At 56.3% G+C, this 27,912-nt stretch overlaps 1 protein-coding gene across 4 annotated transcripts; it reads right to left on the reverse strand.

Annotated features, from left to right (window-relative positions):
- Positions 1–1,032: 1,032 nt before the first annotated feature.
- On the reverse strand, positions 1,033–27,811 carry KLHL26 (kelch like family member 26). 4 transcript variants are annotated; one of them, XM_074337833.1, is made up of 3 exons: positions 27,563–27,811; positions 6,103–6,285; positions 1,033–3,888 (listed from the first exon to the last, which is right to left on the reverse strand). In XM_074337833.1, exons 2-3 carry the CDS (start codon positions 6,269–6,271, stop codon positions 2,321–2,323), a joined length of 1,737 nt encoding a protein of 578 aa, XP_074193934.1. In that variant the 5' UTR covers positions 6,272–6,285; positions 27,563–27,811; the 3' UTR covers positions 1,033–2,320. The 4 variants fall into 4 exon arrangements, with proteins under 4 accessions (XP_074193934.1, XP_019592312.1, XP_019592313.1 ...); XM_019736753.2 differs by having other exon boundaries at positions 1,033–3,902; XM_019736754.2 differs by lacking the exon at positions 6,103–6,285 and having other exon boundaries at positions 1,033–3,902.
- Between the last annotated feature and the right edge of the window lie 101 nt (positions 27,812–27,912).

Consider the following 27,912-nt stretch of genomic DNA (forward strand, 5'->3'; position numbering starts at 1 on the left):
AACAGCTTTTTCGTGTTTAAAGTTTACAATACGAAAAATAATTTTCCTTTCTTCCGGGGGGGGGTGGAAAGGGAGGGGCAGGGGGGCCCCCGAGAACATTCCATGAACCAGCCCAGACGGTTACGCACAATCGACTGGTTAGATACGGCAGCACCCCCTCCGCCCCACACCGGCACCCCTGCCAGCTCATTGGGGACAAGATGTTCTGAGGTGTGAGCTGATCTGGGGGACTTGCAGCTGGCAAAGGCTTCTCACTGCCCCCCTGAAGGGGCCATGCCTCCAGCAGGAAAGAGTTCTCTTGAGGGAGCTCAGGTTGGGGGTGTGAGAAGGCTGAAATGTTCTCGTAAGTCCCCAACGGCTGCTGCTTCCCTTCCGATACCCCTGGCAGCATGAGCTCCTTCCTGGTTCCCCACCAAGTTCTCATTTCAGCACTGCGCCCAACCTGGACTCATCCCAGGGGCCCCACGGCCACTGCACGGGAGCTGCAGGCCTGTGCTATGTTTTGAGGGTTACCTGGAAACCTTCCCTCTCCGAAGGTTGCCCATGAACGACAGGCATTCTCCACCAATGTGCAGTCGGGTTCACAGCAAGGCTGCCATGAAAGTGGGGCCTGGGGCAACTCTTAGAGCTCTTGGGCCCCTGTGGAAGCACAATGACATCATGCTTCCCTTAGGCCTGCCCTGCATCTCCCATATCGCAGCCTCTCAGGAGAGGGGTTCCCTGGCCACCCAATCTCGCATCTTGGGACTGAGCAGATGGAGACAGAACTTGCTGGGGCTGGGGGCCGACTGGTGGCAGGGGGCCAGACCGCCAGGCACATGGAACAGTCTGGAGTCTTGCCAAAGGCCGCCTGGCCAGGCTGGGTTTGCCATGTCTTCCCAGCACCCGGTGGAAGTTCCAGCCACACTTCCCGTTGCCCCCACACTCCTGAGCTAAAGGCCGTCCCCCCACCTCCCCGCTTCCAGCTCCTCTGCAAGGATGGAAAAGGTGAGGGAGGGAAAGGGGCCCCCAAACACACACAGGACATGAGAATCTGTGACCCATCAGGCCCCACACGCTTGGTGCGGGGCCTGCTCCATCTTTTCACCATAACATTTTTATTAAATACAATGAAAATATTAGGAGACAATGTCTGCTAAGGTATGAGGTTAATTCTTTACACGGCAAGTGGCTCCCAGAGACACAACATCAATCGTCTGTTAGCAGCAGAAGAGACACTTTAAGGTGCCCCAAGGGTCCAAATCCCATTTATAAGACAGTGGTGCTGGCCTCTTAAAATAAGCAAAACGGAACCAAAGAATATATATATGGTTTAGAGATTTAGACACCAAAACAAATGTGTGTGGCCAGAGATGCTTCGCAGCCCTTGAAGAGAGAGGCTCCTGCCCGCCCGACTTCCCACAGCAGTGGCCTCAGGCTGGGTGGTGTGTCAACCTGCACACAGGACAAGTGGGGAGCAGAGGGCTGGAGAGAGGATGAAAACTGAAAATCCCTGGACAGACCTGTGGAATGCAGATGCCCTGGGATTCTAAAGCAGCGTCTCCCTTCATCCATGGGACAAGGACATGTTGGCCCGGTTCTCCTGGGGGCCCCGCACATGGCCCAGTGTCCTGTGGACGGTCCGAGGCCTGTAAAGACCATCTCTGGAAGCTGGCTGTGGATTTTTCCTCCTGAAAGTGAATGAGCAAACACTCTGAGGTGCTCGGACCAAGGACAGGAATGGGGACGAGTGTCACACCACCCTCTGTGGCCCCCCTTCCACCCAGCAGCTCAGGCTTACTGGGGAGACAGAACCATCCTTTGGTTATCACCCCAAGCTGGGTGCTTCTGAGCCCCTCCTGTTCTGGGGGGTCCAAATGTGACAGAGATTTGGGGTGCATTAATTTTAAAACACACGTGCGGAAGAAACCAGGGAGGGGGCAGTGGCACACCATGGATTTGGGATGACATTAATGAGCTCGCATCCCAACATCTAAGACCACTGGGCTGAGGGATGAGAGATACCAGGGCACAACAACACCCCAAAGAGACCCCAATTCCTACCCATAAGTGAGAACCCCCTGTGGGCGAGGAAACTGCCTCAGGCTCAAGTTTTCTGCCACCACACGTCAATCTCCTTGCTGGCAGGCTCCCTGGGCAGGCAAGGAAGCCATCTGCTTTGGGAAGGAAGGACCTGGGGAGGAGGTTTATCAACATGGCAGGCCTATGTGGCCAGCCCAGGGAAGTGGGGTCCTCCTCAGAACGTGCGCTCACCGAAGCCCTGGCAAGCACGGCACACAGCCAGGCCTGGGGGCGGGGAGGGGGCTGAAAGTCCCAGGAGCTACGTCCTGGGCCCTGCCCGGGGCAGGAGCACTGGAGCACAGGCGATGCCCGCGAAGGACTCAGGGAAGTGCAGGTCGCGCTCCCACTCGTCTGTCTCCGTGTTGTACACCTGCACGATGCCCGTCACGTTGTTGAGGCGCCAGTTGTAGCCCCCGACCACGTAGATCTTCCTGTCCAGCAGGCAGCAGCCCGCCTCTGACTGGCCGGCCCGCATGGGGCTCACACTGGTCCACTGGTCTGTCTCGGGCACGTAGTACTCCACGGCCAGCACGTCAAAGCAGCGGTCCACGTGGTCCATGCGGCCTCCCAGGGCGTAGATGCGGCCGCCCGCACCCACCATGGCGTGCAGCACGCGGGGCTCACTCATGGGCGCCTTGAACTCCCACTGGTCGGCCGCAGGATCATAGCAGTGCAGGGCCTTTTTGTCCTCCACCGAGATGCCGTAGCCCCCCGAGATATAGAGGCGGCCGCCGGCCGAGGCCCCCGCGTGGCCCCAGGTACGGCGCTTCAGCGAGCAGGCGTAGCCCCACTCGTTGCGTCGCGGGCAGTACCTCTCGACAGAGGCAAGGCTGCCGGCCCGGTTGCGCCCCCCCGTGGCATACACCATGCCACATAGCACGTTCAGCTGGAACTGGATGCGGCTCTCCTGCATGGCCTGGAGGCGCAGCCAGCGGTTCAGGTGCGGGTCATAGCGGTAGCAGGCGTCCACCGCGCCCTCGCCACTGCGGTACTGCAGGTGCTGACCCCCAGCCACGTACACAAAGTTGTCCAGCACCGCCACACACGTGTGGCTGCAGCCCACCTCCATCTCCGTGAGCTCACGGAAGTGGCGGGCACCTGGCTCAGGCAGCTGGTACACCTTGCTGCTGACGGCGCGGTCGCTGTCCGTGTAGGGTGTGCCCCCGAAGGCCACCAGAGAGGGCACGTCGGAGCGCACCACCGTGCGTGGGGACTGCATCTCATGCTGCCGGAAGGGCAGCACCTGGTAGTTGAAGGCCTCCAGCAGGTACTGGCGGCATAGCACGTCCTCCACCATGAGGTCCAGCGTCTGCACACTGTCCACCAGCTCCGAGGAGCGCATGAGCGGGAAGCGGATGTGGCAGAGCACGTGGCTGGCACGCGGCCGCCGGGCGGGGTCATGCTGCAGCCAGCGGACAGCAGCTCGAAACAGGTCGATCTCAGCGCAGCTCTGCAGCCGGTTGCTCTGCAGGAAGAAGACCAGGCGCTCCAGGGGCAGTTGCAGGAAGTCCTCCTCCGCAGCAATCTGCAGGAAGTGCTGGAAGGTGAAGGTGTCCACTGACTCCTTGAGGGAGGCCAGGCTGAAGGTGGTGGCCATGTGGCCAATATGCAGGCAGGTCTCCACGCTCATGGCGGCCTTGAGGAACTCCTCACACAGCTCCACCACCGGCAGCATCTGCAAGAACACAGCTGCGCCCAATACGTCCTGCACACAGCCCAGGTCCAGCGTGACCTCAGCGCTGTAGGCAAAGTCGATGATGTGCCGCAGGCCTCGGGCCGACACGCCCTTCAGCTCGATGACATCCTGGCTCGCCTCCCTCATGCCACCTGTGAACATGGCCCTGAGGGTCGTAAACACAGCATGTGGGTTCAGGGAGCCAAAAGGCGTTGTGGTCACCTGGACGGCCTGGCCCCGGGACACTGCAGGCAAGGCTTGGCCAGCCAGGGAGAGCTGGCCAGGTGTGCATTCAAGACACCCACAAAAGAAAAGAAGAGTTTTAATCCACCTGAAGCCATGCATCTTCCTACCAACAGCAGCTCCACACTCTGCCCCTTGAGTGGGGCCCCGCCCAGCCTCGCCCAGACGTGCGTGGGCAGCAGCTGGGGCCAGCTGATTCAGAGGTTGGGAAGCAGGGCCGCTCGCAGCAGGGCAGGTGTGTGTGTGGCTGTGCAGGGAGACCAAACCTTAGCTTTGGCTCGGGAGCTAGAGCTCCAGCCCCACCTCAGTGCCCAACCGTGAAAACCAGTCTGCGGCAAGATCAGAAAACAAGACAGGGAGCCCAGAGGAATACACGCCATAGTTCACAGAGTCCAGTCTGTCTCCAGCACGCTCACCTGGCAGGTGGCTACACCGTCCCCTGCCTGAATCTTAGCCGCTGTCACATAGGGATGGGAAGGGAATAAGGGCCTCAGGTGGGAGCACCCATTGGGGGACCCCAGTGGGGTCACTGACGTATCCAGAGAGTGACTAGGTGGTGGTTAGGGACGCCCCTGGGAACGGCCTGCAGGAGTGCTAACCCACCATAAGATCCCCAGTGAGTGACCCCAGCTCTGTCAGCCGTGCTCTCCTGCTCTGGGACACAGGACCTAGGCCGCAGCTCCCCACAGCCTTCAGGGGAACCCCACCAGGAACAGGGGTAAGAATCCCAGCACCAGCTCAGAGTTCGTGAAGGTTCTAGAAGATGGTACGTGGGAGGCTCCTCTCAGGGGGCGAGCTGGCATTTCACCATAACTGTGATTGCTATCAGCACATATTGGGACGGCTGACTGAGGGGAGGGAATTTCCCATGTCCATTCGCCCATTTGCCCAACAGATGCCTGCTGCCCAGGCACACCACCAGTGTGGGCCAGCTGTGGGCCCCAGAGCGGGGACAGCTGAGCTTGACACTGCCTCGGGGCCACTAACAAACAAGTGCCCAGCACTCCACGAGGCAGTGCCATGGTCCTTCCAGGAGCAGCGCTCTGCCCTTTCCAGGGCCCTGCCCTGTCTTGTCCCTGCGAGTCCCATCGCCGGTTGGAAGCAGAGGCAGGCACGGCGACCAGAGGAGCTTTGCCTTTTAAGGGCTTGCCGGCTGCAGTGCCAGCGCGAAGGAGCCTTTAAAGGGCATTTCTGCCTGGGCCGGCCCGCCCATCCCCAAATCCAGAATAAAAATAGAAGCGGCGCCCCAGATGGCTTGGTGTCTCCAGCTCCCCGGAAGGGTCTCGTTGAGTCTGAGGGGTGGGTAGCCAGGGGGCACACTGGGCAGGGCACCCTGGCCTTGGGAAGTATGCGGCCCACGTGGTGTGGACCTGGGCTGGCGCTGTCTGAGATGGTGGCACGGCACCTTGGCCACCACTGGCAAAGCAGGGTAGAACGACCCCCAGGACAGCACTCTCTGTTGGGGTCACAGTCTGGCAGGAAGAAGCATGCCAGCTGATCACCAAGGGAATGAGGAGAATGTCTGCAGCCCATGACAGCCCCCAGCTGATGAGGAAAATGGGCCCAGGCCCTGCTCCTTGGGGGCCTCCATCCTCCACCCAGCCCAGCACAGGGAAGGTGCTTTTAGGAAAAGGCCTTCGTGGCAGACTGACCCGTACACCCAGCAAGGCCTTGCCTGTCATGTGGGAACTGGGACAGAGCCTGGTGCACGCAGGGGCCACTGTCTAGGCATCCCTCATGTCCCTCGGCCTGAGTACAATTGTCACAAGGGCAGGGACTTGTGCCAGTCTTCTCCCTGCTGGATCCTGAGACCAGCACAGCACATGGCACATACAAGTGTCAAATAAAGACAGAGTGAAAACTTGGCGAAGCTCTGCCAGCATCCCCGCAGGGAAGGTGGGTGCTCATGGGCCAGCTCTATCCTCCAGGCATGTTCTGCTTGCTTGTTCAATGTCCCAAAAAAGTTTGAATAAGTTGCAAACCTGAGAAAAACGGCAGGTTTACAGGATGTTGGGCCAACACTAGCCACCTTCCCTCAGAGCTTTCCCGCCCTGGCTGGCACTGAGCTGGCTCCTCTTAGAAGGGTGGGTGCTTTCTGGCCCGTCCCCAGGGCCTGCGCTCACCTGAAGTAGTCGCTGCAGGCGGCCAGGACCACCTTGTGTGCGTGGAAGGTCTCTCTGTTGACAGTGAGTACAATGTCCAGGAGCTGACCCTGCGAGCGGAGGGCAGCGAGGCCCTGCAGGAGGCTGGTGCTATGGCTGGGCGCGGAGAAGGTGCATTTGAGGGCTCCATTTTTGTCAGCCATGCTGCAGGAGAGCAGGGTGGGGAGAGGATAAGAGGCCTCAGGGCCGGCTGGTCTCAGCCAGGGGACCCTGGGCAGCTCACCCAGGCTCTGAAGCTTCCCCAGGCACAGGCAAAATCTCCAGAACCACCCCCAGAGAAGTGGAAACAAGACCTGGGTCCCAACTGTGTCTGCCACCTGCCCACCAACTGGCCTTGGCTGGATGCCATTTGCTGCCTGTGAAATGGGCAGGGTTTCACCCAGGACCTGAAGACGTCCCTTTTTTTTGGTTTTTAATTGAGGTGAGATTCACCTAACACAAAATTCACCATTTAATGTGTATAATTCAATGGCATTTAGCACATTCATAATGTGGTACAGCCACCACCTCTATCGAGTTCCAGAACATTTCCATCACCCCCAAAAAGAAACCCTGTCCCCCTGGGCAGGGACTCCCCATTCCCCCTCCCTCAGCCCCTGGCAGCCACTAATCTGCTTTCTGTCTCTATGGATTTGCCTGTTCCGGCCATTTCATATCAATGGGATCCTACATCCTGTGGCCTTCTGTGGCCTTTGTGTCTGGCTTCTCACACTCTGAATCATGGTTTTCAAGGTCCATCCACACTGTGGCAAGTGGCAGTGCTTCCTCCTTTTTATGGCTGGGTTGTATTCCGCTGTGTGAATGCACTACAATTCCTTCACCCATCTGTTGACATTTGGGTGGCTTCCAACCCTCTCCTTGTTACAACTTTATTCCATTATTTTTTATTCTGAATGTGCCTCCTGAGTGCTCATTTTGAGGTGCAGCCCTCTTCATGTCACATCATTGTCACCCGGGCCCTAGAGAGCCACCCTCATGGGTAAACCCATCTTCTCTCCCACACAGAGGATACCGTGGAATTAGGTGCTGGCACAGAGCGCCAGCGTGGTGTGGAGGAGGGACTCGGCCTACAGCTGCCTAGGAGCGCTGGGCCCTGGGGACAGCGGTCCCTCGGGCCAGCCTCTTACTGGGGGCGGGGGGAGGGAGTGCCACCTCCAGGAAGGGCTGACCTTCAAGGCCCAGCCATTCCAACACCTGCCCAGCATGCCTTTGTGCCCAACACCCTGGGGGAGGGCAGCCACATAAGCACAAAGTCACCCCGACCATTTTCAGAAGAATCTGGCTCTGGGCTGCACTCGGTGGCCACCTAATCAAGGAAAAGGCCCATGGGTTCCGCCTGCCAGGGACGGGACAGGCTGAGCAGCTTGCCCATGGCCCCCGAACTATAAGAGCATACAGTAGGCTCTGAACCTGAACCCAGGAAGCAGCCGGCTGTGTAGGGAGCTTGCTGTCACCCCCTTCCCTGGCCAGTGTAGGGGGAAACAGCAAATTGTGGGGAAGCCACAAAAGCGAGAATATCTGTTATAAGAAGACGGGTTTATGTGGGAGGATGGGGGCAGGTAGGAGAGATGCCTGTACCTCCAAATGAGGATTCAGGAGGCAAAGACCTCTTTAGAATAAAAAATAAAGTTTTAAAAAGGAGAAGGGTGGAAACAGCCCAGCTGTCCATCAATAGATGAGTGGATAAACAAGACGTGGCGTGTGTACACAATGGAATATTAGTCAGCCGTGAGAAGGTACGAAGCTGATTCACGCTACAACGTGGCTGAATGTGAACAGCACGATGCTGAGTAAAAGGAGCCAGACACAAAAGGCCACATGGTGTGTGAGCCCATCGATAGGAAATGTCCAGAACAGCCAAATCCATAGAGACAGAAAACAGATTAGGGGTTGTCAGGGGATAGGGAGGGGGATGGGGAGGGACTGTTCATGGGGACAGGGCTCCCTTCAGGGTGACGAAAGTGTTCTGGAACCAGATGGAGGCACTGGTTGCGTAACCTTGTGAATGTGCTAAATGCTATTGAATAGTTCACTTTAAAATGGTGGGTTTCATATTATGTGAATTTCACCTGAGAAAGAAACAAAACAAAACAAAACAGAAAACAGAATGAAAGGACACCTAAGCCTTCTCAGGTCCTGCATAAAACCCTGCATGACCTCCAACACCTCACAGGGTATGAGGCCCTCTATCGCCCCCATGTCCTTTGCTGTTTCATCTCAAAAACTTAGTAGAATGCATCAGGGAATGAATGGTTTGGACGCACCAATACATCACTCCATCCTCCTGATACAACAGGACAGTGCTGTCAGCTCCAGGGTCAGGCCCCAGTGGGTCAAGAACACCCCGGGACTCTCCCAGCCCGTGCCACAGGTACCACCATCCCAGCACCCTGCTGTCTCCCCAGCCTCAGGCTCTCTGGAATTAGCTTTCCCATTCCTGGGACCTACGCCTGAGCACAAGTGAGGGCCAGGAATGTGGGCACCAGCCTTCCCAAGAAAGCAGGAGAAAGAAGTCCCCTTGGCCCCATTGCCCATCCGCTCCCAAAACACTACCAGTGGTACAAGGGCTGATGCCACACACACAGGGCATGTAGTCAGTGCTGGATCCATGCAGCAGCTGCCACCCTGAGGTCCCTAACCTTGCACAGGCCACCCACCTTAGCATCCTTCCAGAGAGCCTTGGGAAAGGGGGAGGGCCAACTAAGGGGAAGGGTTGCAAGGTGCTCAGGGTCCTGAGGTGTGGGGACATGGCAAGGGGACACAGCCTGTGCTTGGCGCAAAGGCTTCCCGTCCCCATGAGGCAGAAACACACGTGATTCGGAGCCCAGCGCCATGGTTACTTGGGCTGGCAATGCTGGGGGGCCTGGTGTGCCCGGGAGGCCACATCTGCAGAAGGCCATAGAGTGAGGGAAGGAAAGGGGCTCAGGAGAACCCCGAGTCTCTAGCTTGGTCTGGTCGCCTCTCCTACCAGGTGGAAGGGATGCCCACCTCACATGTCCCCTTCTCTCCCCTGAACCGAGCAGCAGGAGCCGCTGCAACCAGCCCACCCTTTCTGACCAGCCTCTGTTATAACCTGAGTCTCTGCTGTCAGTTTCCCAAGACCCTACAACAGGCTCAGGTTCTGAAGATCATGAACAGTACGTCATTGGTTTATAGACCCTCGGGAATCAAAGGACCTTAAAGTGTGCTCCCGCTCTGGCCAGGGCTGCCCTGTACTGTATAGTCCCTTCCAGGACAACTCCAGGGGTGGGGTCTCACTGTGCCCTCTTGCTGACACCCTTCAACAGGCCTCTGGGCTACCTCGGCCAAGGCCACGGCCCTCATGAGCCTCCAAGGACCCTTAAGGCACGCAGGTCCATCCCACCCCCCACGGGCCTTGTCAGCCCCTTGTCCTTTTCCCATGGGGGAAGGACACAGCACGAACAAGGAGCAGCCCTGCCCTCACCCCCTAGGAACTGGGGACCCATGAGGTCAAACCACCAGAATCAGCTTCACACTGCAGCTGTGGATGCCCCAGGGAGAGGGGACAGGAGTGGGGCAGAAAGATGCAGAGGCCAGAAAGTGGGGGTGTCCCGGCTTCTCCTCCCAACCCCTACTACCCTGGGGATTAGATGATGACCCCCACAGGGCCTCTCCCTCAGAGCGGAGGGTTTGGCTGCATCCTGGATCCTAGGCCTTGGGCCCAGCTTCCACAGAGGGCCTCGCCTGCACTGAAGGCGTGTGGAGCTGCCTCCCGTCACTTCCATAGCCCCTCCTGCCTGGCCCAGTGCACCACCTTCTCTGTGCAGATGACCCCTTGGAGCTTCCCTCCCAGGAGCAGACTTGGACTCGGCAGGTCCAAGCACCAGCAGTCTGCCTTTATCCCCAGGATCCCCTAGAGTAGCCCAAACCCAGAGCTTGAGCCGAGTATCTGGGGGTTGGGCCAGTACCCAAAGACTGGAAGATAAAGCTCAGTGAGACCCGCTCCTCCAGGAAGCCTGCCAGGGCTGCACCACAGGCCTCATGTTCTCTGGCATCTGGTGTGAGAAGCAAAGGGAGGATTCTGACCCCTGCCCTGCTGTTAGCCAGCAGTGTGACTCAGGAATGTTCCCTCATCTCTGGGTCTTCATAGGCTGTCAAATGGTGCAGGCAGGAGCACAGATGTCACAGGGCTCCCCAGCCCCCATCACCTCCTGGAAAGTGATGGATCACAGACCACCTAACTTTCCCCAGCTTCCCTTTGGGCTAGGGAGGTGGCAAGGCCCAGTGGGGGATTGCATCCCACCACTACCCATACAAGCCACCCATGGGCCATCGAACGGGGACAGGCACTTGGGAACCTGAAGCCTGGAACCACCCACAGAGTACTGGCACATGGCAGGTGCCCAATGCGCCAGGTTGGCCTCTCTGTGGACACCTCGCCTCACAGATTCTGTGCATTTTGCCATTTTGCTTTCAGCTGCCTCATTTTTTCTTACAAGTTCCTTGAAGACTTCAGGGCAGGGCAGGAGGACTTGCTGTGCTTCCCCTAAGCCCATGGACCGGCATGGATGTGCACATTTGCATGAGAAGAAAGACACCACACCAGAATCAACTTGATCATGGAGCTGCTCAGTCCCTGAACATATATTTACTGTGGTCCTCCATATATAAAGAGTACCAAGAAATCAATACAAAGGCAGCAACCTCAGAAAAATACACAAATGACGTGGGCTGACGGTTCCTAGGAAAGGAAGCATAGCTAGGTGGAGAGACCTGAGAGTAAGCCTCTTCCAAACATGGGAAGTTTGCTCGCCAAGAGACTGGCTTCACCCCTCAGGTGGGCAGAGTTGTCGTGCTGTCTCATACACAGTAGACACTCACACCCGTTCCCAGTGGGAGTGTGAAGTGGGACAACCCCAGTAAGGTAGTTCTGCAGATCTAGCAAAATTCTAAGAACTCACGTCCTCGACCCAGCAAGTCTACTTCTGGGATTTACCTGAGATACACTCACATGTGCAAGAGAGATGCGTGAGGATATTCCCCAAATATCGTGTCTGGGGGCCAAAGATGGGAAAAGAGCTAAACGCCATTCAATGAGGTACAAAGAATTTTGATGCCTTCCAACAGGGGCTGCCCTTCACTAAGCACAGAGGCAATTAAAATGTTCCTATGCAGGAGTTAGAATACCCCGGCTGGAACCCCAACCAAGCTGCTGCCTACAGGGTATGAACCAAGCTACACTGAGTGGGTGGGAAGCAGACCCTTTCTGCGCCCATGTCCCCCTTGTGTCACGCAAGGCTCCCGGTACCCCATACACTGTTTCCTTTCTCGCATCTCACAGATGGGACAACTATCCCCAAAGCCCCAGTCCTACCCCACACAAACCTCACAGTCTCTGGGAGAGCTCAGGGAGAGAAGGAGAAAGCAGACAGGGACCAGAGGCCCAGCCTGGACAGAGAGGCAGGCGTGGCTGGGCGGAGGTGGGCAGGAGGAAGAGGGAGGGCTAAGGCCTGGGACTGATGACTAAGGCAAGGACCCATTACTCAGGCAGGCCAGACAGGGGGCGGCCAGTGCGGCGGGGCCCCGGGCCCCCAGGAAGGCGGCAGCAGCAGCCCTGGGCCGGTCCAAGCCTCCAGACCGCCATCCGAGCCATGGTCACCCGTACTGAGTCATCGGAGCCAGTGCGTCAGCAGCTGGTCAGGGTGTCTCTGGAGGCCACTCACTGCCACCCAGGCTGCACCCTCTGCCTGGATCTGGGCTCCGAGGGGCCACACGCGCCCCTGCAGGCCTGGCCTGGGCTCAGGATTGTCCTGCCCCCCATCCCCGTGCTACATCTCCCTAGCGCTGTCATTGGGAACCCCTGTGCTGGACACAGGGACACAGCCTCTGCCTCCCTTGGGGTTTCCCCTACACAGTGGCTGATGGCCTGTGGGACTACATGGGGTAAATACCCCCAGATAGACCACCCGTAACAGGATCCCCACAACCTCCCAGGGAAGCCCGGCCACCAAGCCCATTGCCCATGCTGTCACCAGCTCCCTGCTGGTGCTACGTCCCTGCCCCGCCCCAGTCCTGGGGTCACCTCCCCAAACATAGCACAGGCTGGAGCCCTTGCCTTAGGTTCTGCTTTGGGAGGACCCAGCTCAAGGCAGGAATAGCCTCATGGGGGGAAGCCACAGGAAGTGCAGAGCCACAGGGGTGACAGGACCCCATAGTGGAGTTGGGGGCTCCCCTCTCCTATCCTCACCCAATGCTGGCCATAGTCTCCGTGCTCCGTTTCCCAACCCTACAGGAGAGCGCCAAAGCCCCAGAACAATTCTTTTCTTTGGAATGTTAAAAAAAAAAAAAAAAAAAGGAAAAGGCAAGAACAAGAGAGAATTTCATGGAAACATTTCTTTGGGGTTTTGTAAAATCCTTTCCCACCCCCACATGGAGCCCAAAACTCAGGCCAGAACAGAGTCTGCCGGTATTGCCCCTTTAACATACTGTTCTGACATGCAAATTCCCTCACTTCCCCTCAAAACGGAGAGCACTTCCACTTTCAAAGCCAATTTTGGTTTTATTGTCCATGTGGCTCCAAGGAGCACAGCAGCGCAGCACAGCTGGTTGGCTCACACCCCGGCTGACGCTGTACCAGGGAGCTTGGCCGCTCCACCCAGGGTCCTGGGAGCAGCCGCAGGGAAGACACTGCACTTCAGGCGACAGAGATCCAGAGAGGGGGACACCGACCCAGAGAGAGGGGGACAGAAACCCAGAGAGGGACAGAGATCCAGAGAGGGGGACACCTACCCAGAGAGAGGGGGACAGAAACCCAGAGAGGGACAGAGATCCAGAGAGGGGGAGGTCAGAGACCCAGAGAGGGGGGAATCAGGCTTCAGAGCTCAGATGAAGCTCTGGCAGCCCACTGGGCCAGCCCTCTGCCCTATTTCACACATTTCCCTCCCCCACCTCCTGTCTGGCCACACTGGAAACTTCTGTGCCTTCCCCCTCCGGCCCCCTCCGACCTTTCACAAGGCAGGCCCACTGATGGAGCACCTGACCTGAGCGGTTCTTCACAGACAACCTCATGAATCCCCTGCTAGCCCACGAGGTCAGAGCAGCAAGTGTCCCCTTCAAGCTGGGAGACCCAGGCCCAGCATAGCCGGCACAGCTGCTCACTACACTGCAGCCTGCTGGCTCTGCCAAGGCCATGGCTGGCTCCTGGGCGTGCAGCTCTGTGGGTAAGAAGTGCACCAGAGCCAGGGTCCCACACGCTCCACAGAGGCAGATACCCTAGCTGCTGTTGCCATGGTTACAGTATTTCACAGCTCTGAGGACTGTGCTCAAAGCCCAAAGATAGAGTCTCCATGATTTGGCACCTTGCACTGGTCCGTGGCCCCCATGGGCACGTAGGCACCTCTCTCCTGGGAATGCTCTGTCCCTCTCACCCCCATAAGGCAGCAGGCCCATTCGAGGGCCATCCCTACAGATAAGGGGCAGCTCCTTCAGAGACGCCTGCAGTTCTCTCGCAGAGCTTGATCCCTGGGCTCCCAGGGGAGCAGAGGAAAGCTCAGGGCTTCTGGGTGGACAAGCATGAAGCCTCGATGCAGAAGAAGGTCCCCACAGCAGCGCCCCAGCAGGCTAGGACTCCAATCCACTGACTGAGGCCCAGACGGAACAGAGACCCAGAGAGAAGGAGACAGACCCAGAGGTGGGGGACAGAGACCCAGAGAGAAGGGGAACAGACCCGCAGAGGGAGGGCGACAGAGGCCCAGGTGGGGTCAGAGACCCAAAAAGGGAGGACAGAGACCTAGAGAAAAGGTGACAGAGACCCGGGGAAGGGACAGAGACTCAGAGAGAAGGGGACAGAGAGACCCAAAGAGGTAGACAGAGACCCAGAGAGAGAAGAAAACCCAGTCAGGGCCCCACACCCCGTATCCCCCAAGCTTGGGCTCTCTCCACAGCATCAGCAATTAACTTGTTTATTTCTCCCTCCTGGTCATCATGCTGGTTACTCTCTGACATCTGCAATAATTTAAAACAGTCTGCCCAGCGCCATGCCGGTCTGTGAACCCTGTGGGTGGATGGTGTGTGTCCTGGGAGGGCAGGTGTGCTAGGCCTCTAGGTGGGGACAGAGCCTCATCTGCTTCCTCCCGCTCGCCCTGGCTCCTCCAAGAGTCACAGGCTATTGACACAGCCAGACCCACGGGGAGCCCTCTCCAGAAGCACAGTGCCTAAAGAGGCCCCCCTCTCTGAGCCCTGTAAAGGAGCCCCAGGCCACACTCCCCTCCGCCCCCTGTGTCATCTTCTTCATAGCATCACCTTCCAGAGCCACCGCCCATATGTACAGGCTTTGCTTCTACTTGTCTGTGCGTGCCAGGCAGTGACAGGGTGACAGAAGAGAGGGGGTATTAGGGAGTGCCCGGCAGGAAGTACTGTGCAACCTTCCAGTATGTGGGGCTGACACCTTCTGAGAGTCCCCACATGACAGCCAGGGAGGCTGAGGAGGGCAGTGGGGTTGGCAGGCAGGTTCTGGAACTCTCTCTCATTCATCTCGAAAGAACCTTCATGAATCCTCTCAAGGATCCTCGAGATGAGAGAAGCCGCTCCCATTCTGCCAGGCCCTATATGTCACCAGCACCACTGTGAGACCCTGCCCTGAGGCCAGCCTAAGATCCCTCGTGCACAGAGCTGGCTCAGGGTGGCCGCTCTCAGTGCCAGCTCCACTCAGGACAGGCCCTGCCAACTCGGTCGTCCTGCCCTTCTGTAAGTGTGACGGAGCCAAACGGCACGGATCCCCACACTCCAATTCTCACTGGGTCACAGTGAAGTACTCCGTAGACACTGCCTACCCTCCTGCCAGTGCAAAGGCCCAATATCAGACCCCATCACTCCCCTGCCGAAGTCCCCCCTCCCGTGGCTCGCCACAGCCTCACTCCTCATTGGTCCCTATGAGCCTGATGCCCCTCAAGCTGGGTTGTAACTTCCTGTCAGGGCTCTGTGCCCTCACCTCAGCCTCTGACCGATGCCCCTGGGAGCCCAGGACGCATGGGGTCTGGTCTATACTGATAGACAGGAGGGCGCTGTGGGCAACAACCCCGCTTCCCAGACCCGCCCCACTCTGACTACTTCTCAAGGCTAGGAAGAAGGGACAACCAGACTCCACTTCCCTTGCCAGTGGCAATCTCTCCGCCTCCACCCCTCCCCAGCCTGATAAGTGAACACACACTGCATGCGGGGCTATGGGCCAGTCTGCAGACCTGGCTCCCAGCTCACGTCTCGGTGGGCGGCCTAGGCAGGTTGACACCAGTACCACTGAAGCACAGAGAGGTTCAGGCACACACAGGTCCAAGGCCACACAACACACAAGAGGCCCGGCCAGTGTCGGCCTCTCTGTAGCCCCAGGTGGGGGGATCCCATGACACCCCTGGCCAGGGAACCAAACCAGGAGGTGAATGTGGGGCTGGACACAGGGAGGGCAGGATGCAGTTCCTCGGTGCCAGCCAGGGCCAAGGTGTGGATGAGCCCACTAATCTTCCAGTTGCTATGAAGGTCACCCCACCTACCACCCAGGCCCCTCAGACCCCAGCCCAGCTCTAGTTGTCTTCCCAGCTCATCCCCCCATCTGGCACGCCATTCATCTGTTCCCAGCCTGTCTCCCTGAGGCTGAAACAGGAGCTTAACCGGGGCAGGGCAGGGTGGGTTCTGTCTCCTGTTGTGTTCTGGTGCCTGGCACCATTCCCAGAATGTACTCAGAGCTCAGTCACGCTTGTCGATTGGATGGCTGGGTGGGTGGGTGGACGGACAGATGGATGGATGGATACACGAATGATGGATGGATGATGGATGGATGGATGAGTGGGTAGATTGACGGACAGGTGGATGGATGGCTAGATGGGCAGGTGAATGGATGGGGATGGATGGATGGATGGATGGATGGATGGATGGATGGATGGACAGACGGACGAATGGACAGATGCACAATGGACAAATGGGTAGGTGAGTAGATGGATGGACAGATGCATAGGTGGGTGGATGGATGGGTGAGTGGGTGGGTGGATGGGTGAGGTGGCAGGTGGATGGCTGCTAGGTGGCAGCATTGGCTAGAGCCTGACTCACATGTCTGCTTGCTGCAGATCTCTGCTACACGTCCCTGCTCTCTTCACCTCTCCCCTGCACCCTTCTGGTCCAAGTCCTGCGACTGGGTATATTATCCTTTGCCTGGGCTCAACCAGGAAGCCCTCAGCAGGATTGTCTCTGTAATGTCTGGCCTCCACACTTTGTTCATGCTGTTCCCGCGTTAAAGGGCCAACTCCATGCCACACCCCCGTCTCCCGGTTCTCCATGTTCCTCCATGCCTTCACCTCCAAGCCTTCTCAAAGCAGGTTCCCCCACAGCCTCCCTTGCCCCTCCAAGCCCAGCTGGGGTCCCCATGCCAGGGGCAGCAGGGGCAGACTAGTGAGCACGTCTCAGGCCCAGGCTTCACCTGTTCCATTCCTACCCACTGACTCCAGTTTGATCCCAGTTCAAAGCCCATCCCCTCACGTTATCCCTTCTGCACTGGGCTTGGAAACAGAGCCACCGGAATGAGCAAAACCCCTTCACTCTACAGATCAGGCAAGTATGTGCATGACTACACGGCCCAGAGCACCACTCAGAAACCCAGCGACATTCCAGCACTGCCAAATTCCCGTGTCTCAGGGCCCAGCCCAGAGGCCTCTCCTGACAGGGCAGGTGTTGAGGCCCCGAAAGGGACGATTCTGCCAAATGGCACGCGCTCGTGCCCAGGGGTGCCAAGTCAGACACAGCAGACACAGCCATGAGGACAGTTTAGCCAGGCCTTTCTAACAGCAGCACAAATTTAGGAATCAGAGGGGGCCTGTCATGAATGTCTTAATTTTAGGGGATGCCAACATCCCTCCCCTCTTCTGATGAGGGCCCCATTTTCCTAAATAACCTGCTATTCTTCACTCTCAGCCCCTTTGGTGGGAATCAGGAAACCCCATTGCTGGGCTAAAAAGGGAGACTCATGACCCAGCCTGGCTAACCAGAGCCTCCCAGGCTCCCAGCCACACTGATTGGTCCCAGATGGGGGTGTGACCCTTATGATCCAATCATAGCCTTCCCTGGGACTTTTGCTAGACTCACCAGAATGTAAATTTGCCCTCTCCCTGGGGATGCTGGGATGGTGGAGAGCAAGGTGGGGTCATCTTGCCCAATCAAGAGGGAAGGCAGAGCTAAGAAACAGGAGTCACAGATTTCAGGAGACTTGTCTGAGCCTTGGATCTCAATGGACCTAAAATTGGAACTCTTCCTGAATATTTTTTTAATGTGAACAATGAATTTTAATTTTTAACTGAAGGCAATGAGTTGAGTTTCTCACTCTCATAACTTTTTAACTGAAGGCAGTGAGTTGAGTTTCTCACTCTCATAACCAAACTTCCAACATTGAGGCCGTCAGTGTTGGAAGCCTCAGATCCTGGCCTCCTGTCCACTACATTCCAGATGAGCCTCTGGAAAAACCACTGTGGAGTTAATACTTCTCCAGCTGCCACCTCTCCCTGCACTGCACACAGGCTTCCTACCCCAGGGATGGGGGGGTGGGAGGGGTGATGGGCGATCTCCGGCTGAGTAGGTGGTGGTCATACTCAGCCTGAGCCCCGCCTGCCTGCCTGCCTGCAATGAGACAGCAGGCTCCCCAGAAAAGGTCAGAAAGCTACCCGCGCCCCCCACTGCTAAAGTTCAGCAACTCTAAATGCTAAAATGCTGGAAGGATGCCTAAGGCTGGAGCTGCAAAGCAACTCATGCTATCAGCCATGGCAAGGAAAACACCACCCATGGCTTCTGCAAGTGACTCACATGGAGCATAAACATTTGTGTGCTCCCAACAGCCCTGCCTTAGGGGCAGGCGGCCCGATTATCTCCTCAAGTGACAAGGAGAGAGAGCAAGAAACACTCCCCCGGGAAACCCCGTCCCCCAGCCCTCACCAAGGCCAGCACACAGTTATGACTTTTGTCCTCGAAGCTTTCCACATGGAAGCTGCCTCAGGGTCCTCAGGGGGGCTCCCTACATGCCTGTCAACTCATGGGCACCTCGCTCTCCCCTGAACAACCACCTCTAGAAAATGCCCCTGTCAGCTCATTACGGACGCTTCCAGGTGATCATGTCCCTGTCCCTGCTTCCTTCAGCAGACTCCTTCTACTCCTAACACCCGGCTGAGAGGCGAGCTCTCTGGAAATCCAGCCCAGCCCACTCCCACCCAATCCATCTGTGACCCCTGTGGAATTTCACAGTCGTGGCGTCAGGAAACATCTTGGGCCTCGATCCTCAGGTGACTGACCTTGAGACCTTTAAAAGCCCTAAGGTCCACGCCTCAAGGTTTCCTCCAGGATGAGCATGTTCAATTCCGGAAGCTGCTTCACTCACAGAAAGCGCTGCGATTCCCCACAGGTGCTGGTTACTTCCTCTTGAATCACAATATTTTCATGTGTGGCGAGGTGGTGCACTGGAGGCGATCAGCCCTGGGCTGCTTGGTGAGGGGCCTGAAATCAGCCTGCATGTACCCCAAACCTGCTCTGCAGGGAAGGAATACTAGGGGGACACATCCTGTGCATCCTGAGCGGGCCTGTCTATAGAGACCCGGGACAGGGTGGGTGAGAAGGGACTGGAGCCCCAGGGTTAAGAAGTGTTAAGAGCTGTCTGCACAGCTGTGGAGCAGCTACCACAGGAGGAGGGGGGTCTGCTGGTGGGGACCTGGAGGCGAGCCCCCACTTCCCACTGCAGCAGCTGGACAGGGAGAGCAGCCGGCCGTTTCCGTCTTCAACACAGCGTTAAGGTCCTGTCCCTTAACTACACAAAGCACACCCACCAAAGGGTACTTGTTCAGTGGCTCCTCTCCAAGGGGACTGATTCACTGATAACATGCCTGAAAATCTGTTCCTCTCCCCAGACCCTGCCATGAAATAAAGGGAGGAGGGGGGTGATTCTCACCCTCCTGGGCCATGGAGGACTGTTCCAGAAGCCTCTCGGTCAGGTCAACTTCCCTGGCAAACCCATTGCAGACCATGTGGGGAGTATTCACTGAATAGAATCAGAACCTCCACAGTAAAACCCCGCCCTCAAGGAGCACACATTCTCGAGTGCACAGGTCTGAAGCACAAAGAATGTTCCGTGAATACAGGGCAGAGGGTGGGCGGTGAGCTGTGGTGGGCAGAGTGGCCAGGCCCCAAGCAGGCAACTGCGGCTGTGCAAAGCACTGGGACAGGACACTCCAGAGGGAGCTGGGTGAAAGGTCCAGGAGAGGAACTGGCCCAGGAGGAGGGAAGGGCGGTAGAAGCTGGGAGGCCCAGCAGGTGGGTTGATGGGGTCACGTGGGATGTGGATTTTGTTCTGAGAGCGAGGAAGCGCCTGGCTGGTGTTGGGCAGAGAAGCGACAATGGTTGGTGCCTACCTTGGAAGGGTCCCGTTGGCTGGAGTCGGGGAACAAAGGCACAGAGCTGGGAGGAGGAAGAGGAAGGAGCCAGACTGGGACGTGGCTCCAAGATGGAACCAACATGCGTGCCAACAGATGAGAGAAGCAGAGAGCAAATAATCGTGCGTGGGGGGCATGCTCTCAAGGAGAAGCTCAGAGCTGATGACTGAGTGGAATCAAACTGGAGAGACCTCCTGCAGCGGTCACAACTAGGCCTTTTCCTGGGAGAAGGGACATTCCTAGGAGCAGGACATGCTGGCTGGAAGACCTAAGGCCCTGGAGCCAGGGGAGGCATGAAGCTTTCCGAACTAGCAGCAGCCAGCCAGCCTTCCCGGCGGGACGTCCACCGCTGCCCTGCCCCGGTCTCCATGGGACGCTGGCTGGCAGCGCAGGCGCTCAGGCCACGTGGGCCTGATCCTCCCCCGCCTGCCCGCCTCACCGCAGACCCTGCCTATCACGCAGTCCTCGGGCCATGGCAGAAACCTGACATCTGGTGATACCCTGCCCAGCCCCCATGATTGGTCAGCACATCGCACAAGTTCAACCCCAAACCCATGCCCGCCTCACCCTCTCCATAGCCCCCACCTTGGTCCTGGTCCCTCCTCTCTAGCCAGAGAGATCCTTCCAAAACACAAATCTGACCCACGTGCCGCCTCACCCAAACCCTGCACCCCCAGTCTCCTACCTCGTCCCTCCCACCCACTCCAGCTCCTCAGCCTCCCACTCCCTGAAAAACTTGGCTCCTCCACCTTCAGAATCTGCACAGGCCACTTTACCTGAACCCAGAGAAGAGTCCACCTCCCTTGACACCCTTCCCCTGAGCTGATTACACTAACTTCAGGCTTAGCTCAACCTCATTCCTGAGAAGGTTCTCAGAACCTTCCAGAGAAAGTGGGAATCTTGAACTTGGCCATGGGATCACTTATGGCAATCGTGGGGCAACGACTGTACCCCTGTTTCGCCAACTCCCTGCTGGCACATAGGTGACCCAAAAGCAAGGTCCAGCTATCTTGGCACCCCCCACCCCAGCAGGCCCAGCATCAAGCACAGCGGCAAGCACACAGGAGGTATGTGACAGCCACCAGGGGAGGAGCAAGGTGCCAAATGAGTTCCATCCACGTCGATGAATTGTTTCTGTCTAGACCCTTCCCCCTCGCCCTCCTTCTCCGACTTCCGTCCTTCTTCTCCAGGGTCTTCAACCCCGAGTCTGAAACATGCCAAAGACTAAAGGGCAGGCATGCAGAGAAAGCCCCACTTTTAAAGTGTCTGGGGTCGGGGGGATGCAGAAGCAAAGGCTCCGTCCCGGCCTTGCGGAACTCTCCCCTGCGGACTGGCTATCAAAAATAACCACGGTTAAGGAAAGTGGATGACACACTGTGGGATCCCTGGAGATGGCCCGATGATAGCAGAGGCTAATAAAACCTTTCTACCCCAGGAACTATAGTCAACGACAAGAAGGAGTCCCCAGGGGCTCGCAGCTACCGGGTGGAAGCGGTCCAGCTGTGAAACAGTCACACTGCTAGGTTCGGGGCCATGTGTATAGTTTTCAGAGCAATTTCACATCATGAGCTTGCGGGACCCAGAGGTGAGGAACGTGGTGCCTCACTGCCCAAGGAGGGCTGAGCTGTATGGTCTGGCCTCCCCAGCACCTCCAGCCCAGCCCTACCCTCCAGCTCACCCCAGGATCAATGGCCCCCAACCCAACATGCTGCCAAGACCCACCCCGCTCGCGCCCGGCTCCCATGGCAGCATCTGCTCTTATGTTGCAGAAGCAGCTAGACTTGACATGTTCCATTCTCCCACTGGCCCACCACTGGCCCTCTCATTGCCATGAACAAATGGTGCCACTGTCCTCCCAACTGCTCAGGCAAATTGCCACAGACTCAAAGTTTGTGTCCCCCCAAAACTCTCATGTTGAAACCTAACCCCTAATGTGATGGTGTTAGGCAGTGGGGCCTTTGGGAGGTGATTAAATCATGAGGTGACACCCTCGTGAATGGGATGAGTGCCCTCATACGAGGCACTGCCGAGAGCTCCCGAGCTCCTCCCACCACGAGAGGAGACAGTGAAAATACACCATCTATGAACCAGGAAGCAGCCTCACCAGACACCTTAATCTTGAACTTCCAGCGTCTGAACTTCAAGAAAGAAATGTCTGTTGTTCACAAGCCACCCAGTCTATGATATTCTGTTACAGCCGCCGGAACTGACGAAGACGCCAATGTTCTCTTTTCCCCACCTGACACAGTGACCTGCCAACACCCCGTGGCCCCTCACGACCCACACGAGCATAGAGGACAGAACATTGACAGCATTAGGACCGCAAGGTGACACTGCCACTTCTGCACGAACACTCACACACACACGGGATGTGCTGGGCATCCTCTGAGCACAGCCTCCCCCTCCCAGCTACCCTGCCCAGTGGGTCTAGGGTGCCACTTGCCAGGTGAGGACTCTAGCCACAGAAGCATGCAGATGTGCCCCCTGGTGCATGAGTATATGGGGCTGCGCTGCTCATGGAAGGAGGGAACCATAGACAGTGTGGGTGCGACAAGGCCCTGGAGCCACCAGATCCCCCAGAATTCCCAAGAGGAGGAATGGAGTTCCCATCTCTAAATGGTAAAATTCCTGCCTCTCCCTCCCTGCTGCAAAGAGGCTGAGGGCAAAGCAACAAAACCTTCTTAGAAGGCAAGTCAGTTGTCCCCCAGTCTTTTGCACGGGGGTTGGGGGGCTGGACTCTTCCAGAGACTTGAGGCTTCATGGACACAATCTAGAGCAAAGCCAGACAGGGCTTGTTAGGAACGTTTAAATAAGCAGAGGCCACCAAGCCAGGAGCAGACACCTCAGCTGAACTGTGCCCAAACCACTCACACGTTGTTCTGGCCACAACTTGCCATGGAAACAGCTGTGGTCGGCATGTCCATCACCCAGATACCGCCACCTCACCCCCCAGGAGCACCGTGAGTCACTGAGCCTGGGACCCCTCCAGACACCTTTAGGGAACATGAGCCAAGGAGCGAAGATGCCAAAGGCCCAACGTTTGAAGAGAACTCCATGACGAAAAGGCTGCTCTGGTGCTCAGCCGGCGGGGTACCTCACAGCGATGGAATTTTAGCTGGGGAGGTGCAACTCCCTGGAGAGGACCTCCTCCCGCTCGCAATACCCCACGTGGCCACAATACCCCACGTGGCCACAATACCCCACGTGGCCACAATACCCCACGTGGCCACAATACCCCACGTGGCCACAATACCCCACGTGGCCACAAACCTCCTCTCCCTCCAGGAGCCTGGACCTGGTGGAGGGCCCGAGGTGGAGCTGGGAGGGGGCCCGCTGGAGGACGAGTGTGCTTTGTGTGCGTCATCCTTCACGAAGTCCCCCACCTCCCGCCACCATCCCCAGCCAAGGCCACCACACTCCGGACGCTCCGCTCCATACATCGAAGAGGTGCGGCTGGATCACTAACGACCATCTCTACTCGGCAACGGGTTTTTTGTTGATCCCTCGAGATAGGAAGGAAGGAGAATCAGTTTTTCTCTGTCTTTCTTCCCCCACCTTGGTTTCCGAAAAGAGAAGTTGGAACAAACAAGTTATATAATGCTGGGGGCGGTGGGGGGGCACTGTCCCTGGAGGACAGTTTCTCAAGTCGTGGGACCACTGGAAGGGCCAAGGGGAAGACAGGAACCACCTCCACTCCCGGCCAAAGGGCAAAACCCTTCATGGGACCAAAAAAAGCAGATGCAGACACCCCCTGACAGGCCGGAAAACCAGCTTCCCAGACAAGGCCAGCCTCCCCCCGCCCCCACCTCAGCAGCCCCACAAGTCTCTCTGAGAAGGCCAGGGACTGACTTGTCCACAGATGGGACTTCCCAGCTGCCAGACTACAATCCCTAGAGAGGTTTTCCTTACTCCATCCCTTCCCCCCTCTCGGCCATATTTCTCGAACAATTCTCCTGTGCGACCTATGCCCCAGGCACGCTCTCCACCCATACAAGACATGCTCTGCACCCTCAAAGCATTTCCACTAATACACACACCAAGCAGTCCTGGGTGCTGATAGCTTGACCAAGGATACACAACTGCCCTATGACCCAGCAATTCTGCTCCTGGTATAGAGCCTACAACACGGAACACAGAAGTTCCCACAAAAACATATTATGTTCATAGCAGCACTACCCAAAATAGCCAAAAGGCGGAAGCAAGCCCTATGGTGACTGGATAAACAAAATGTGGTATGTCCGCACAATAGAATATCACACAACCATAAAAAGGAATGAAGCACTTATATACACTACAATGTGGCTAAATCTCCAAAACATTACACGGAGTGAAAGAAGCCAGACGAAAAGCTCAAGTATTGTGTGATTCTATTTATAAAACAGGCAAATTTATAGAGACAGAAAGTAGAGGAATAGTTGTAAGGGGCTGGGGTAGAGGGGAAATGGGGCGTGACTGCTAATGGGAACAGGATTTCCTCTTGGGGTGATGGAAATGTTCTGTAACTAGATGTGATGGATACACAACGATGAGAATGTACTACATGCAACCAAATTGTATGCTTTAAATGGGTGAGTTTTATGTTATATAATTTTACACAAAAATAATACAACAAAGTGACCAGAGAAACTGCTCCCGGGATTCGTTGAACTCAGGTGATCAGGCAGATGGTTCTGAGAGGCCATGACCTTGGAACGAGCCAGGGGCAGGTCATGCACCAGGCCTGGCTGGCCTGTTGGGAAGTCATGAAGGAACAAATAAATTAACAATGCTACAAAGGCCCTACATTTCAGAAGCTCCTTGGGAGACTATTGTGTGCCACAGTCTCCTTCAAAATGTGGTCCTCTTTCTGTACGCTCCATCTTACCACATCAGGGCTTCTTGCCCCTCTCCCCACACTAGCACCACAGGTACACCACACAAACACACACACACACACACACACACACACACACACACGCCCCACCAGCAGTTGCTCCAGACAACAGTGATTTTTCACTTAGGATGGAGGAAAGGGGGCAAATGGGCAGCTCAGATGGGGGAGATGTCTTTTAAGAAAGTGCCTCTAGAAGGCTGCCAGTTCGATTCCCACATAGGCCAGTGGGCTCTCAACCACAATGTTGCCAGTTCGATTCTTCAACTCCCACAAGGGATGGTGGGTTGCGCCCCCTGCAATTAGCAACGGTAACAGGACCAGGAGCTGAGCTGCGCCCTCCATAACTAAGATTGAAAGGACAACAACTTGACTTGGAAAAAAGTCATGGAAGTTCACACTGTTCCCCAATAAAGTCCTGTTCCCCTTCCCGAATAAAATCTTTTAAAAAAAAAGAAAGTGCCTCCAGGGGCGGCCGGTTTGCTCAGTGGTTAGAGTGCAGTGCTCCTAACACCAAGGGCCCCGGTTAGATTCCCACATGGGCCAGTGAGCTGCGCCCTCCACAACTAGATTGAAAACAACAACTTGACTTGGAGCTGACGGGTCCTGGAAAAACACAGTTTCCAAATATTTCCCAATTAAAAAAAGCAAATCATTTAAAAAAAAAAAAAGAAAGTGCCTCCATCTAGAAAAGATTTCTTAGCTATGACACTGAAAGCATGATCCATAAAAGAAGGACATTAATCAATTACTCTCCATCAAAATGATAAACATTTGCCCTGTGAAAGATATCATTAAGAAAATGAAAAGATAAGCCACAGACAGGGAGAAAATATTTGCAAATCATATATCTGATAAAGAACTTGTATCCAGAATACATAAAGAACTCTTATAAGTCACTAAGTAGAAGACAACCCAACTAAGAAATGGGCAAAAAAAGATTTAAAAAGACACTTTACCAAAGAGACAAAGAGCCAGTGAATAGCCACATGAGACCATGAAGAAATGTCCACATCATTAGGGAGATGCAAATTAAAACCAAAATCAGATACCAGCATACACTTAGAATCACTCAAATAAAGACTGATCACATCAGTAGGTCTGGATATGGAGCAGCTGGAACTCTCATATATTGCTGGAAGGAATGCAAAATGGTACGGCCACTCTGGAAAACAGCTTGGCAGTTTCTTAAAAAGTTAAACCTATACCTACTGTAGGACCCCGTCATTCCACTCCTCGGTTTTTATTTACCGAGGATGATAATATATGTCCACACAAAGAGGCATACCCAGATCTTGACAGCAACTTTATTTGTAATTGTCAAAATGAAAACAACCCCAATGGTTGTTTTCAACCAGTAAATGGGTAAACAAACTATATCCATCCATACAATGACATACTATGCAGCAGTGAAAAAAGAACAAACTTCTAATACTTGTGACAACACAGATGAGTTGCAAACGTATTCTGTTAAAAGAAAGAAGACTGACACAAGAAGCTACATAATGTATGATCCCATTCTTATAAAATTTCTAAAAAGGCAAAATTAGAAAGCAGATCAGGGTGGACCTGGGGCCGCGGGTGGGAGCAGATTTCACTGCAATGGGCTTAAGGGAACTCTTTGGTATGATGGACATATTCTAAAAAATTGGATTGTGTTCAAGGGTGCATACTCATACTCTTTAAATTTATTAAAACTCAACAAACTGTTCAGCTAAAATAAGTGAACTGTATGATATACATGTAATTAATTATACCTCGCCTTTGCCCCAGGTTATCCCACCCCAGGGCTCAAGGCAGGGACCTAGGGCTCACTGTCCCCTTGTGTGTTCCTTGTGTGCTACCTCAACCTGGTCACCAAGCGCTGCCCACTCTACCCTCTGAATGTCTTCTCAAATCCTCTGAATCTCTCTTGCTTCCAACTGGAGGTCTCTAAAACCCAACTCACGCATCTGGGCCATCAGGCTTTTTCAGCCAGCACCAGCCCAGGTCCCCACAATGAGGAGTGACTCCACAGCACACAGTATGTACTGGCCAACTTCATCATTCATCACGTTGGCTGAAATGATTTGCTCCCATCAGCTCACCAGCAAGAAAGAGCAGAATTTCCTCCTTGGTCAGCCAGGGCTGGCGGGCTGTTCTGGAAGGCCCAAATGGGAGGGTAGATGGGAGGGTCTGGGCCACGCTGGCCCTCTTCAATGGAAAGGGGGAGGGAGGTCATGCACCCTAAGGCTGGTGTTCTTTCCCTCTGAGAACCCAGAACAACACATTTAAAAACATTCAAGTTTTACGCCAATTCAGGGCAAGTCTCAGGATTTGGCCAAAGGGAAAGGGGGCCTCCCTCTGACCAAAGGGGGTGAATTCTGCCCCCTTGGTCTGACAGCAAGACCTTGCTTCAAGTCCTTTAGCCTGGGGGGGGGGGGGGGAGGCACACCAAGGATGGACCCTCCTCATATTTTCTTTAGACCTTCAGGGCTCTCTCACCATCCTCAGGCTCCCCAAGACCCATTCCAGTCCTCCAGTCCTCAGGACCCCTGGGGCCCCCAGACCCCTCCCTGCCCACCAGGACTCACTGGGACCCTCAGGGCCCCTCAGCTTCCCTTCTCAGGTTCTCCCAGGTCCCCAGGTTCACTTAAACCCCCTACCCCCAGCCTTTCACAGTCCTCACCCATCCCAGGTCCCCTCAGCATTGAGGGTGGTCCCCTCAAGACCACCTTTAGACCCCTCAGGGTACTTCCGTATCCTCCAGGAAGCCTTGGGCCTCAGCCCCTGCAGGCTCCTTTCCGTCCTCTCCTCGGAGTTTCCAAGACAACCTCAAGAGTACCCATGGCCCCTGTTCAGGCCCTCTGCCTCCCAGACCCCTTAGCATTCCCAGTCGGGAACCCCTGCGTTTCCCTTCAGACCTCGAAGCGCCCCAACGCCCCATCAGGCCCCTAGAGCCGCATGTAGACGCCTAGTGGTCCTAGGCCCCCAACCCGGCCTTCAGCTGCCCCCCAACAGCCCCTAAAGCCTACAGTCCCCCGGGAAGACCCTGGCGCTGGCCCAGGCCGCTCTCCAGTCCCTCAAGATCCCCAGGATTCCCCACAGGTCACCCGGGCTCTGGAGCAGGTGCAGGCCCACCCTGCGCGCCGGGTCTCACCTGCTCGCGCGCTCGGGGCCCGGGCCCGTGCCGAAGCCGCCGCCACCACCACCGCCGCTACCGCCGGACTCCGCCATCTTTCCGCCGCCGCCGCCGCCGCAGCAGCAGCAGCGCGATCGAGTGACGGGCGCCGGGCGCCTGTCCACTACACCGAGAAGTGGGGGACGGGGGCGGGGCGTGTTCTGCGGAGGGGCGGGGCCTGGCGACGAGCGGGGCCAGGTCTGAAGAGGGGCGGGAGACTGGTGAGACAGGGATGAGGGGCGGGACAGGTCTACAGAGAGGCGGGGCCTGGTGTGGGATGGGGCGGGGCAAGGGAGACAGTTCGGGGGGTAAAGGCGTGGCCAGTGGCG

The sequence above is a fragment of the Rhinolophus sinicus genome, linkage group LG07 (genome assembly GCF_036562045.2).
Source record: "Rhinolophus sinicus isolate RSC01 linkage group LG07, ASM3656204v1, whole genome shotgun sequence".
Lineage (NCBI taxonomy): Eukaryota > Metazoa > Chordata > Mammalia > Chiroptera > Rhinolophidae > Rhinolophus > Rhinolophus sinicus.

Excerpts from the sequence above, each read along its gene's own strand:
- KLHL26 (XM_019736753.2), bottom strand. The coding sequence starts at position 27,639 with ATGGCGGAGTCCGGCGGTAGCGGCGGTGGTGGTGGCGGCGGCTTCGGC. Across the intron at positions 6,286-27,562 it reads GGCCCCGAGCGCGCGAGCAG|CATGGCTGACAAAAATGGAG; the intron begins GTGAGACCCGGC and ends GCTCTCCTGCAG. Across the intron at positions 3,903-6,102 it reads GCCTGCAGCGACTACTTCAG|GGCCATGTTCACAGGTGGCA; the intron begins GTGAGCGCAGGC and ends TACGACCCTCAG.